We start from the raw sequence: 13044 nt of genomic DNA on the forward strand, positions 1-13044 counted from the left end.
GTCTATGGCTGGCAGAACCCCTTGGCTCCAAACTCTTCCTTTTGAGTCTCTCCCTACCCAAGGGACAATGCAGAAAACCCCACTCAGGACATAGCCTTGCAGAGTGCATTGCTGGGAGGCTTTTGTGTGTGTGTGTGTGCACCTGTGTGATATTTGATTGCAGCTTCTGGTTAAGGACCTGAAGAGAATGTCTGTCTGTGCCTATATGTGTATCTGTGTGTGTGTCTGTGTGTGCGTACATGTAGAAAAAGAAACAGGATCTAGTCCTACAGATTTTGTGTTTGTGTGTGTGAAGGTCTCAGTTAGTGCTCATGCCAGTGATGGGAAACAGGGGCTGGACCTCAGGGAGCTGTAAACTCAGAAGGATGCTCTGTTCTTTGCTTGCTTTACAGAGTGGGAATTCAGACAGGATTGGGACTTCCAGCCGAGTCATCCTGGCCAGGCCCGCTTCCTTGGCTGCCTGGCTTCAGATGCTCCCAGGGACTCAGGCTCCAGCTCCCTGAAGGCTCCAGGCTAGCTCCTAAAGCCTGACCCTCCCAAGGCTGTGGCTACCTGAGAAACCCAATATGCATTGTCTGGTGAGTGCAGTAATGGGAGAGGCACTTTACCCATCATGCCTGGTTGCCTTCTGAAAAGCTTTAGGATGCCTAGGGTGTGGCAGTAAGGAAAGAGGGTAAAAGAAAGTTAAGTTTGATGTGGCCTCTGGTTGGGGGCTCTAAACACCCCAGCATTATGGTCCCTCAGGCTATCAAAGGCTCTTGAGGGCTGGGCTGAACATGCAGGGTCTAGGAGGCAGCAACTAACCCTTGTATTGGGTAACACATAAGAAACCAGAAGCACAGCAAAGTTAACAGACTTGGTCTCAAAGTTTCTTGGCCAAGACAAGGTCTCTTGACCAGAATGTAGAGGAGCTCGGATTGAAGCCCAGCTTGGTATGACTGCACTGTTTATATTCTTAAATCCTGTGCTATATGAACTCCCTGACAGGACCTGGGCCTCCTGGCTCCCAGCTCCCCTGAATTCCTGTTGGCCCTCCTAACCATCGTGGCTTCCAAATGCACATAGGTACAGCGCAATTAGGTCGGCGTGATGGTGTTTCTAGAGGTTGCCACGTGAGGGGAGGGTTCCATGAGCTTGCCTGCCACGAAGTTGAGTGTAAGGGAGCTAGCCAGTGATTGGGCAGTGGGAGCTCCAAACTGCAGTTCCTCACGAGTTCAGCCTCCCTGTGACCCTTAGCCAGAACCAACTCTTATTAAATAAGAGACAGTCTCTGAAGGCCCTTCAAGTGCCATGATTCTCTGTGCTCATGGGAAGTCAAGACTATAAAGAGAATGTTTGCAGGTGCTGATAGCTGCTACATTATTGGAGCCCAGCAGAAGTACCCATGAGGGAAGAATGCACAAGTGAATATTATTTTTGCAAATGAGTAGATTCTTAGTGAGTATTTTCATGTTATGATTACATTTGTTTTCTTACATATTACAACTCTAGGAACTTAAATAACAAACACTTTAAAAAGAATGGCCCTTTGTATCTCCATATCCCAAACTCATGGGATTGAGATGCTGTAGAGCTTGGCAGTCTTGTGGGTGGAGAGATGCCCTTCCCTTTAATGTATAAGTGACAGGTGTTTATGTTGTCTTGTTATGTGTTTCCTGAGGATATACTTTGAAAGAAATTTTAATTATAATTAAAGCTTTGTAAACAGGGAGAACTTAACTCAGTATAAAAGCCCATCTTCATTGACAGTGGAGTTGTATCTTTGCTGCTCTTTTATTATCTTATATTTTGGGAATGCTTTTATTCTTGGGGCAGCTGTTTGAGGGAGCTGCCCAGGATTTAGGAGCCAGATTTGGCCTGAGAATCTGATTCACGGGTACAGCCATTGCTAATGAAGTCGAAAGGCCCAAGGATGGCCATTTTCAGAGGAGTCCAGAACAACGAAGTAGAGATGCTAAGGAGACAGAGCCTAAGAAAGTCCAGGCCTGAGGGTCTGGAAGCAGTCGCATTTGAATGCAGTTGTGAGTGTTCTGTCAGTCCTTTCCTTAATCCCCAAGCTTTCAGAACTTGGCAGCCTCAGCAGCAGGACCCACTGTTTCCCAGAATGGGGGCCTAGACTTGATACAACCCTGGGCTGAGGGGCTGGGGGCTTGGCCCACCATCACTTAGAAATTCAAGGGAAGGGCACCCCCCCCACACACACACACCCCTAAGGCTGCCAAGTTCTGCGACATCTCAGTCCCAGGAGTTTGGGATGTGGAGATACAAAGGGCCATTCTTTTCTAAGTATTTACTATCTAAGTTCCCACAATAGTGATGTGTCAGAAAACAAATGTCATCATAACATGAAAATATTCACTAAGAATCCGCCCATTTGTAAGAATAATGCTCACTTATAGATTCTTCCCTCACTTCACAAGTGTCTCTCCCATCTGGCTTAGGTGAGTTTGAACAACTGTCCAATATAACAGGACAATACCATTTTAGAACAAATCAACTGCATAGTTCATGAAGTCAAAGAAAACAGTGATGGGGAATTTCACATGCAAGGTCTTTGACCAAGGAGATCAGATAGAGCTAAGCAGTTAAACAAAGAAAATACCATGAGCACCATGCCCAGATAGGTTCCTCAAAAGGGAATCATTTGAATTTTGAGGGATTAAAAGAGATCTTTAGGAAAATGGATGAAGCCCTTACGTATTAAACAAACAGAGTCTCTTAATTAGGTGCTGTAAAGTAAAATGTAAAGAACGTGTTATTATGTGAACAGATCATTTTGCTGGTATAATAAATAAATATAGCCACACCAAAATCAACATTTTATTCTTTGTTCAATCTAAAAATTAGCACATAACCTGTATTTTGTAATCTGTATAGGTAAAAATAGCTTGTTTTAAATGCCTCATTTGTACAATAGAAATCTCAATGTACCTTTAAATTAACTTGCTTTCCTCATTTCCTTTCTATAATACAATTTCACTGAAAACCTTTTTTGCTGTTTACTATATAATTTTGATCTTCATTTTAAGTGGATTTACTTTAAGTGGCCTTTTCTAGTGCCCCCTCCCCTGACATATCAGGATCTCAGGGCTAATGATTCTCATCTAAGTCTTTCCCCAGTTCAGAAGGAGCCTGTGTGGTCTGTGGTTTGACTTCTGAGGCCTCAGTCAGACACAGCCTACATGGTTGGTTCTATACCCAGAATATTTGGGGCCTCGGTCAATTCAAACCAACTCAGAGTAACTGATTCCCAGCAGGGAAACCACACACCTTCTCAGGTACCCACTACAACCTGCATGAGCTGTCAGCAAACCCTCTGGCCAGCCTAGGGGCTGTGGCCTCAGCCCAGGGCGCTTGGCTTGGCCCCCAGCCAGGCTAGCTGAGGGCAGGGAGGGGGCACTTACTTGGCCGGCAGGGCTCTGGGCTGCCTGTGGCTCTCCGGGGGGCTCCTCGTCCTCGAGAATGTGGGGCATGGCAGCCTCCTGCTGGGAGTGGCCACGTGTGCCCGGAACCTCCGCTGTGTCAGCCCCAAAGATGCTCCAAGAGGCCTGGGCTCCACAGGCTGGGGAGACGCCAAAAGGACAAGTCAAATCCATTCCCATCCCTGTCCCAAGCTAGGTTCCATTTCCCGGAGCCACAAGCCACAGTGAGAGCCGGCTTGAGTTTGCATCAACACCGGAGGTCAAACCAGGCTAGCAGAGGGCATTTGGAATTTCATTTCCTCCGGCTCTCTGGCTTTGTTTACAAAGTCAGAGGTGGCCTTAGAGATTTTGCATCTAATTTGGTCTTTACAGTAAACACAGCTATCCCAGAAGGGAGAAAAGTGCTTCAAACTCCTCAAAACTGTAGCTAATGGAAGATACTCCATTGAGATCAGATTGGCATTTGTTTACCACTTACTGACCACCTACTGGGTGCCGGGCCCTGTCCTAGGCGAATCACCATCATTTAATTGAATCCTCATGATGACCTCTGATGTAGGCATTAATATTCCTGTTTTACAGATGAGAGAACTGCCCCAGACAGTGAAAGTGACTTGCCCCAAATTATAGAGAGAACCAAGAATTTGATCCCAGATCTTCCTGATTTTGAGGGTGGGGCTCTTTCTGCTATACCACACAGCATTCCTCGGCCACGTGGATGGGGAGTAAAGGATGCTGTTTCTTGACTTCCTCCTGGACGCCACCCTTCATGCTCTTCTGACCCTCAGCGCAGGCTGTCTTATTTGAGTTCAGCCCTCATGGGGCCTGCGCCAGCCCTGCTAAAACCTGGAGGCTCAGGCAGGGTGAATTCCATGTTCCCTGTGCCCAACCCCAGCAACCTTAGGTTGCCTCCCAGAAGCTAGACTATCCTCTCCCCATGGTGTAGCAGCCTGGGGGCACTGGGGTCCCAAAGCTGATTGGGACTGCAAGCAGCAGAATCTCATCCACCTCCCACAGTGATTGGCTCAGGGATGGACAATGGACCCAGCCTACATGGATGAGCATACAGTAGTGTCCTGGGACTAGATGCTTTCTCCTGCTCTGAGTGGTGGAGTGTGAAGATGTGAGACCCGGTGCTATGGACACCATTTTGCTTCCATGAGGAAAGCCAGACAGAATATAACTGACACACACAGAGGAGGGCAGAGCTAAGGGACCTGCAGAGAAACAGAATTGGAGCTCTGATCAAAGTGTACCTGAAGCCTGAACACTCTGGATTAGCCAGTTACACGAACAATTAAGACTCTTGGTGTTGAAATCACTTTGTGTTGGGCTTTTGTTACTCGTAACTGAACACACTCACTGCTCCTTCATGCTTCTTGTCTGTCAAGATGCCTAGGAGTATGATCCTGCCAATGGACCTTGAGCCAATGGGCCTAGCTCCTCTGCTTTCTCTTAGAACAGGAGTCTAGCAACACCAGGTCTCCACAGGGAAAGGCAGAATAGCAATGTAGAAAGAACACAGGCATTGGAACCAGATACGTGAGTGTGAGTCCTCACTATACCACTCACTGGCTATGTGGCCTTGGAAAGTTGGCTTCATCTCTGAGTCCCGGTTTTCTTGTCAAAACAGAGAGAGGAATGCCCCCCAAGCAGGATGTTCCAAGGACAAAACATACTCAGTTCAGAGTAGGTTCCCAAAGAGGCCACTTGCAGGGGGTCTTGCAGCCCAGGAAGCTTGGCCAGAGCTCCAAGGGCTCTGCCTGGCCTCTCCCCATTTTTAAACTCCCTTCTTCCTCTCTTAGTGGGGTGGGTGATACCTTTAGGAGTCTACAGAACTAACAACTGGCTTGGTTCTGCAGCTTTTAGAGATTCCCTGAAGGAGCTGCTCCACTGAACAGTAGATTAAGACCACCACACAGATAACATAGGCAGGTGACCTTTGGCTGATGGGACACATGGGGGGTGGGGTGGGGATAAAGGACACTGTCATTTACTGAGCACCAACTGTGTTCCAGGTCCTCTGGGAGGTACTGCTGACTGCTGGAGGTTGTAGGAGGAAGAGCCCGAAAGCCCTGCCACCTCCCATAACACTTGGTGTTCTTCCTGTCCTGCAAAAAGAGCTCAGAAAGGCCCTAGAGCCAAAGTGCTGCAGAACAAGCCCAGGCTGACATCAGCCCAGCACTGACCGGCCCCCGAATCTCCACCAGCCAACACACATACCTCTAGACTCCTGGACTGAGCTCCTTGAGATAGGCGAGGTGTCAGATTCTTCCTAGATACCCAAAAGATTCAGCAAAGAATGATTGTTGATTTATGTTTAAAGAACTAGGGACTTTTAGTCCCAGAATTGGTCAAGGTGACCACCATCTTGACTATTTTTCTTTCTCTACAACGAACAAATTAGACCATTAGCTCTGGAACAGTTAGGGTGACCCCTACTGGCCACCTCAAGAAATCTCATCTCAGGTAGAGCATCCATTTTCACTGCCAACATTTCACACCTACTCTATCAGGCCTGTGCCGGGGCTGGTGACACAAAGAGGATAATCTTGGCCCTCAAGGAACACAGTGTCCAGTGGTAGGAGATGCTGGAGAACAGCATAATGGGGTAAATATTTTGAAAGTGAGAAGTTGCAGGACCCCAGAAAAGGGTTCCCTAACTATGGAAATTGGGATGGTGGGACATGATTTTAGCAAAGATTTCACATTAGAACTGATGTTTGAGCTGAGCCATGAACACAAATGCTGAATATAATTTCTTGGAACAGATTAGCTGGGTGTCCAGTGGGGAAGATAAGACAAGATGGGGAGAAGCCATGCTGGACAGATTTCACCTGGCTCTTGGGAATGAGAGCTATGGGGCCAGGGCATGCTATCTGCGTCTTCCATGCCAAATTCTTACTGTATGAGTAAACTGAGCATCAGGTTCACCCAAAGGTGAGCTCTGTGATTAATTCCTATCAGCTTTACTTGGATTTCAGCAGCAGTGGCATCAGTGGTGCTGGGTAAAGCATATGGTAACAGGGATCGAGGGCAACAAAAGAGTAGCCACAAACCCCATTTCTAGTAAAGGAAGTTGGCCACATCTCCTAGGAAACCTGTTAAAATTATGTGTGATATATATATAGGTCCAGGCTGTCTTAACAGGGGTATGGTTTCTAAAACATGGGAGGTGACTATTCCACTTCTTCTGTGTTAATCTACACAAAGTGTATTGTGCTCTGCCTGTTAAGAAGGATTTAGACAAATTGGGACATGTTTAGAAGATGGGAAGCAGGAAACTAGGAGAACTTGAATTTTTGTTTAAAGAGCTAGAGAACTTGAGCCTGGAGAAGAGGAAGCGCAGGGAGAAATAAAAATCTCTTCTCGGATGTTTGAAAAATATTCGTGTGGTTCTACTGTCCCCAAAGGATAGATGCCATGACTAATGACTGAAAGGTCAGATGAAGGCAAGGGCAACCTTCTGGTGGTTGGAACCACCTGAAGATGAAACAGGCTGCTCTTTAGGTGGCGAGTTCACCATTCCTTGGAGGTTCTGTTAAAGGCTGGGACTAGGGTCACAGGATTCTTAACCACTTCAGGGGCCTTTTCTAACTCTGGGAGTCCCTGAAATCCTAGACTCTTTTTAGCTACAACAAACCGAAAGACCTGATGATTCCATCCCAGGATTTTAGGATTATGGTCTTCTGAAGTCTCATATGAGAAATATCCCATTTTCTAGCCCTCCACTTTCTTTCCTCTATCTCCTTCTCTTCCAAAAAGAGCTTAACTCAGTCCCTGTGACAGAAAGCAAAATAGAACAAATGAATTAAGCTAGATGTCAGCTGCCGCTGTATAAAGATAGAGTGGATGCTGGCTGAGGCCCCACCCTTGGCAAGATGGAACCCCAGGCTCCTCAGGGGTAGCCCCACCAGCCCCGCCTGCTGGGGCCATTCCCACGCTGCTCCTGCCCTGTTTGCTGTCTCTCCCATCCATTATTATAAACTCGCTGCTTAAAATAGCAAGGTAAAAGCAGAGTCCCTCCCCCAGGGTGACATCTAGGTTCCGCTGGAGCTTGTGGGCATGCGGACCTCACATCCATCACAGCAAAGTTTAGAATATAATCTCCAGGAAGTGGTGATCTAGAGCACCAGCCCATAAAAGGAAAAAATATTTAGTAATGTTTGGTCTCCAAGCTGTTCCTTCTTTAACCCATTTTCAGGGTCCTTCTTGCTGCCTCTCCAGTCTGGTTAGGAAAGGATTAGGTGGGTCAGTGCCAAGAACTAATCAGCTCTTTTGACTCTACTCATTCTGCCCCCAGCCAGTGCCTAAGTAAAACCTGACCCATTTTACAGGCAGGGAAACTGAGATGCAGAAATGGAAACAACTTGACTGGCTCAGCTACCTTTGTATCTGGTGCAAATTTTCCACGAGACTCTGCTGGGATAACTATTCAATCATTTGTGCAACTGAAGAGGCTAGAAGTTCCTAAACCATATTTAAATATTTTATCTGCCCCTACTCATGAAAGGAAACAAACTAATACACTTTTGTTCATGCTTTCATTCTTCAGATATTTCTAAGTCACCTACTGAGCATCAGACACTATGCTAGATGCATTTCTTTATTTTTTATTAGTATTTCTAAAATATATTTTATTGCATGTTAGGTTTGGGGGTACATGTGGAGATGTATTTCAAGTGCTATATTGTTTAACACCCATTAGATACGTTTTATTATTTCCATTCAACATCGCAAGGATCTAGGGCTCAGGTTCCACAACTTGGTCAATATCACACAGCTAGTAAGTAGCTGGTGAAGGGCTATAATTCAGGCTAGTCTGACTCCTAGGCCCATTGTCTTTCCTGTCTTCTACTCTGGCTTCTTCACCAGCAGTTCTGCTTGAGTGTAGTAGGGGGCCCCGTGCCTCCGAGGGGAGAGCTGGAGTGAGTACTCTCAGTGAGGCTAAGGATGGTGGGAGGCAGAGGGGAGGAAGCAGGACCTACACTTTGGTTGTCAGGTCAGGGATCTTATGAGGACTTAAGAGTGGCCCGCAGTTGAGCCTGCCCATCCCCTGCTGTGTGGTGTGGCAGATTCATCCACCCATCTTTCCACTCACTGTCTGCCAGTCCACCCATTCGCCCCTCACCCTCTGACCTTTCCATTCCTGCACCTCCACTGGTTTGTCCATCCAGAAAGCCCCACACTTGTTAGGTCAACAGCACAGGTTCTGCCCCTGGAAATAGCTGTTGTAGAACCCTGCGGGTTGTAGGGGCAGGGCAGGAGGACAGCAGAGGGCCATGAAAGCTCAGGCAGACCGGGCCATAGCTGGCCGCACACCTCCACCCTGCACAGGCAGCCAGTGGTGGTGGTTCTGTACCCGCAGCCTTGGGAAGGATGGTAGCAGCAGGTGGAGGAAAGAGAGGCCAGCCCCGCCTTGTAGGCTTCAAAGGCCCTACTGTATCCCAGAAAGTACAGAGCCATCATCAGGACGCAGCGTTCAGGAATAGTCTTTACAGAGACTATCTCTTTCAGTGCTCTCAGCAACCCCGTGAGGTGGGGAGAGTAAGTACTAATATTATTAACATTAAAATTAGACCCATTTTACAGATGAGGGAACAGAGGCCCAGAGGCTTGCCCAATGTCATTGCCTGTGAAAGGCGGCGCTGGGAATTTACTGCATCTGGGTCTGATGTTCCCCTTCCTTGCAGAGCCAAGCCTGTTCTCCACAGGCAGCAGCAACCTCTCGTCCTGACCCCAAAGATGCCTCTCCCAAAGCCTTGCAACCTGCCTAGAAGAGACTAAACTCCTCTCTTAAAACCACAGTATCCCAGGAGCACAGCCTGTAAGTTGAGTGGCTCTCGGGTTCTTTCTATGAATTTCTGAGCATTGAGAGAAGAGCCAAGAAACCCTTTCGGGAAACAATGGGTTAACCTAGCCTCCACTGACCTTTCTGGAGTGACTCAGTATTCTCAGAAGGGAAGAAGGGAGTTTTTTTGTTTTTTTTTTTTTTTTTTTGTTCTTCCAGCTTTGAATTTTTGCTTTCATTTTAGCAGCACAAAGAATGTGAAAGAGATTAGGTTACTATTAATACCATGGGTCTATCTCTAGATGAACAACTGATGGGGGGAATTGTTTGGGGTGACTGCACAAGGAGCTCTCTTAGCCTTTCTGTAAATCCAGAGGGTGACAGAAGGGCCACTGGGAACTCACCAGTCCTACCCCCGTGCCCATTTTTACCGATGGGGAACTGAGGCCTAGAGAGGGGGAGGCACGTGACCAAGGCCACACTTGTAAGTGAGGGGCAGAGTCAGGGAAGGCCCCAGAGCCCCCACACCCCAAGCCCGGATACACATGGCAGCTTTCTGACTTTTCATTCTGATGGTTTTGCTCATAGTGAAGGGTAAGCCATTGTGTCTGTGCCGGGAAAGCAGGCGTCCCTCGGCAGTGCCTCGTCATCGTCCTTGCTCTCACAGTCACTCTCACAGGATTGAGGATGCTCCCGCAAGAGATCTGCTGAAAGTGCTGGGAGGTGCTTCTGGGGGTCCCCTGGGCCTGGCCAACTGCAGAGCTGGGTTCTGTACCTCCACAAGTGAGCTGGAGGGGGAGACTGCCTTTGGAAAACCCCATCCTGCTTCCTAACCTTGGCCTGCTCATGGGGCTTTGGAGCTTGGCAGGCTCAGTTCTAATCCTTCCTCTGCCTCTCCCTTGCTGGAGAAATCTCCCCTGGCCTCAGTTTCCTCATTTGAAAATGGAGGTAATAGCACCTACCTTTTAGGGCTGTTGTAAAGGTTAAAACAGGAAATACATGCAAGGTGCTGACACACAGAATGCACTCAGTTCCCTCACATTCTCCAAACAGGGCAGCTGAGTTCTCTAAGCCTGGCATTGACAAAACCAAACCAAGGCTCAGAGAGACTCTGGTGTTCATCCTAGGTGGCTGAGCTCCCAGAATTCTCTCCTGCAAGTAAAGGAGACTCAGTCCTGGTCTGTGCTGTGGGCAGTCCCACGTCTGGGCTGTCGTTGCCCCAAGTCTGTGCTGTGCTCAGTCCCAGGTCAGTCTGGTTTCAAAGCCCCAGCTCCTTGCACTATCCCTGTACTGATGGCAACTCCCCCCAAAACAGAGGTTTTCATTCCGCAGGTGAGACATGAGCCCTAGTGTGGAATCCCTCCTGGAAGAGGGTCGGCCACAGTGCCTGGCCAAGTAGGTATTTGCACCGTGCTGAACAAGTGGGTGAGTGAGTGAGTGGAGGGGGTACAGCCACCCCCAGTGTGTGGTGGAAGCCCCAGGATTCTCTCCTGAAAGTGGATCTAGAGTGAAAGGAATTGTAGGGGAGCAGGAACGGTGGAGGACGGAGATGCAGGGAGAAAGCCTCCGTGGCAACAGAAAAGGGAGGATGAAGAAGTGGAAGGTACTTCCCCAATGGCTGTGTCCTCTAAACAAAGTCGTGTTTGGGGAGGCTGGCTCCGAGCACCCCAACACTCCCAGAGTTTGCACATCTGTGGAAAACCTTCTCGGGGCCTGATTTTCTCCAGCCCTGCTCTCCACTCCTGTGGATCTCGTATTGGCTTTGTTGGCTGGCGGTGCCCTGGGGAGGAACCAGCACCTGCTCAGACCAATGACAGGAAATAAGCCTAAACTTCTTCCCAGGTTTCCTTTCCAGCTTGTTCACTTCAGCAATTCTTTTTTTAAAAATAGGTCCACTTGAAAAAATTTTTTCTTCTTCAAAATATGTACAATTGCTCAATTGGAGGCAGTTCAAAGGCACTGGGAATAGCAGCAAAGTATCTGAGCCTCCCATTTAACGCCTAGCAAATATAAATCTTGCCCAGTTCTGTTTGTTCCAGGCTGCTCAGCAGCTTCTTCCCTGAGTGACTCACTCTAGAGTGACATGAGTCATCATCCTGGGGTCAAGGACCACACGGTATTCCCGGGTCTGTGAGACCCCATAAAGGGCAGGGCACCCAGTGGTCACCAGGAAGACATGAAGGATCAGAAACTGTGTCCTAGGCCCTAGGGCTGCCTCTGCTCTTCCCATGTGGGTGACTTTAGGGAGTCATTGAGCCTGAGAAGTAGGTGAATTTCTGGGCCCTTCTAACTTGCACTTTGGAGAGATCTCTTTAGTGGTGCATAGGATTCTGCTTGTTGCAGCTCTTAAGAGTCTAATGTAATTTTCAAGAATTGTGTGAACTGGTGGTTAAACACAGACATCATTAAAAAATAAATTATGTAAACTCACATTAAACAAAAAGGAGGTAAATACTCAAAATAACTGCTTTCTAATTATTTTACTACATTTTACCTGTGCTCTTAGGATGATTTATTTCTATTGTCTCTGCATGGTGGAAACACATATAGTGACTTTCTACTGCCCATCTCTTCTCAGTTCCATGATCAGTGAGGTCGAGTTAGTAGCTTGCCATTGGTCATGGTGGGAGTATCCATACCATAGAAATTGGCAAATCGGAAACCTACATACAAATCAGGACCTCCCCCCACCACCCAGAGAGCTGGCAGCACACCACTGAGCCACTCAGCCCAGCCCCAGGTCCCCTGATTCTTGCTTCTACCAGGGTGCAGAAGGAACGCAGGTGACTTTACTATCACCCCAAGACAGTATAGTTACAGAGATTTCATTGCCATTGTCTTTGAACAACTCTTCCCAAGTGGACCACAGACCCCTTACACTCACCACGTCCCTGACAGAGCCCATTGTTTCTTTCCATCTCTAGCCCACTCTTCCTGTGCCCTAGAGAATGGACCTCAAGCTACAAACCCACAAGTCATAGTGACTCCTTCATTTCTGTCACCCTCCACATTCAATTAGATGACTCTGAGTCCTGTCAATCCTAGTTCAGAAATGCCCTTCCTCCCATCCCCGGCAACCCTGCCCATGGCTCTGTGTGACCTGAGTCACTGCAACAGCCTCATTTGTTTCCTTACTTCAGACCTGGCCCCTTCCATGCACCCTTCATCATGATAGCAGAGCAGTCTGTCTGAAACATAAATTTGATCATCCTTCCCCTTTGGGATCTTTAAGGATTCCCTTTTACCATGGAGCCAGTTCTGAGTCGCTCTTAGCCTTTCTCTCTGGACTGATCCCCTCTATCAGCCTTCATACACCTTATGCCCCAACCACAGTGGACCAAAAGCCAACCTCCAAACATGCCCTGCTTCTTTTCACCCTTTGCTTATATCCTCTTCTGTCTTCTTTCTATTCCTTATGCGTTCCTACTTGTCCTCCAAGACCCAGTTCAAACATCCCCTCCTTCATAAACCCATTCCTCCTCTTCACCTCAGAAAAAGTTACTCCCTTCCTGTAGTAGTTTCCTACGGCATCTGTACCAAATTTTTACACATTTGGTGGCTTAAAACTGCACAAATTCATTATCTTACAATTCTTGAGGTCAGAAGTTCAAAATCCATCTCAGCAGGCTAAAGTCTAAGTATCGGCAGGGCTGTGCTTCTTCGGGAGGCTCTAGGGGAGAATCCATTTCCTGCCGTTTCCAGGTTTAGAGGCTGCCTACATTCCTTGGCTGGTGACCCCTCCTTCTCCATCTTCAAAGCCAGCAGAGTCGCTAGTATCTTTTCTCCCCTCTGATCTCTGCTTCTCCCTTCACATCTCCGTCTCCTCTAACT

At 47.8% G+C, this 13044-nt stretch overlaps 1 protein-coding gene across 10 annotated transcripts in view; it reads right to left on the reverse strand.

Annotated features, from left to right (window-relative positions):
* MRVI1 (murine retrovirus integration site 1 homolog) overlaps positions 1-13044 on the reverse strand; it is a 122408-nt gene that overhangs the window by 75831 nt on the left and 33533 nt on the right. For 5 of the 10 annotated variants that reach the window (XM_032240731.1, XM_032240730.1, XM_032240734.1 and 2 more), the window contains exon 2: positions 3405-3562. The exons of 3 other annotated variants lie outside the window; for them this stretch is intronic. In XM_032240731.1, the coding sequence (XP_032096622.1) occupies positions 3405-3562 (158 nt within the window). Of the gene's footprint in view, positions 1-2706; positions 2716-3404; positions 3563-4347; positions 4354-13044 lie in introns of those variants that run through there. 2 more of the 10 variants (XM_032240736.1, XM_032240738.1) reach the window with 1 other exon arrangement.

Source organism: Sapajus apella, unplaced genomic scaffold (assembly GCF_009761245.1).
Source record: "Sapajus apella isolate SASKATOON/1434 unplaced genomic scaffold, GSC_monkey_1.0 scaffold47, whole genome shotgun sequence".
Taxonomy (NCBI): domain Eukaryota; kingdom Metazoa; phylum Chordata; class Mammalia; order Primates; family Cebidae; genus Sapajus; species Sapajus apella.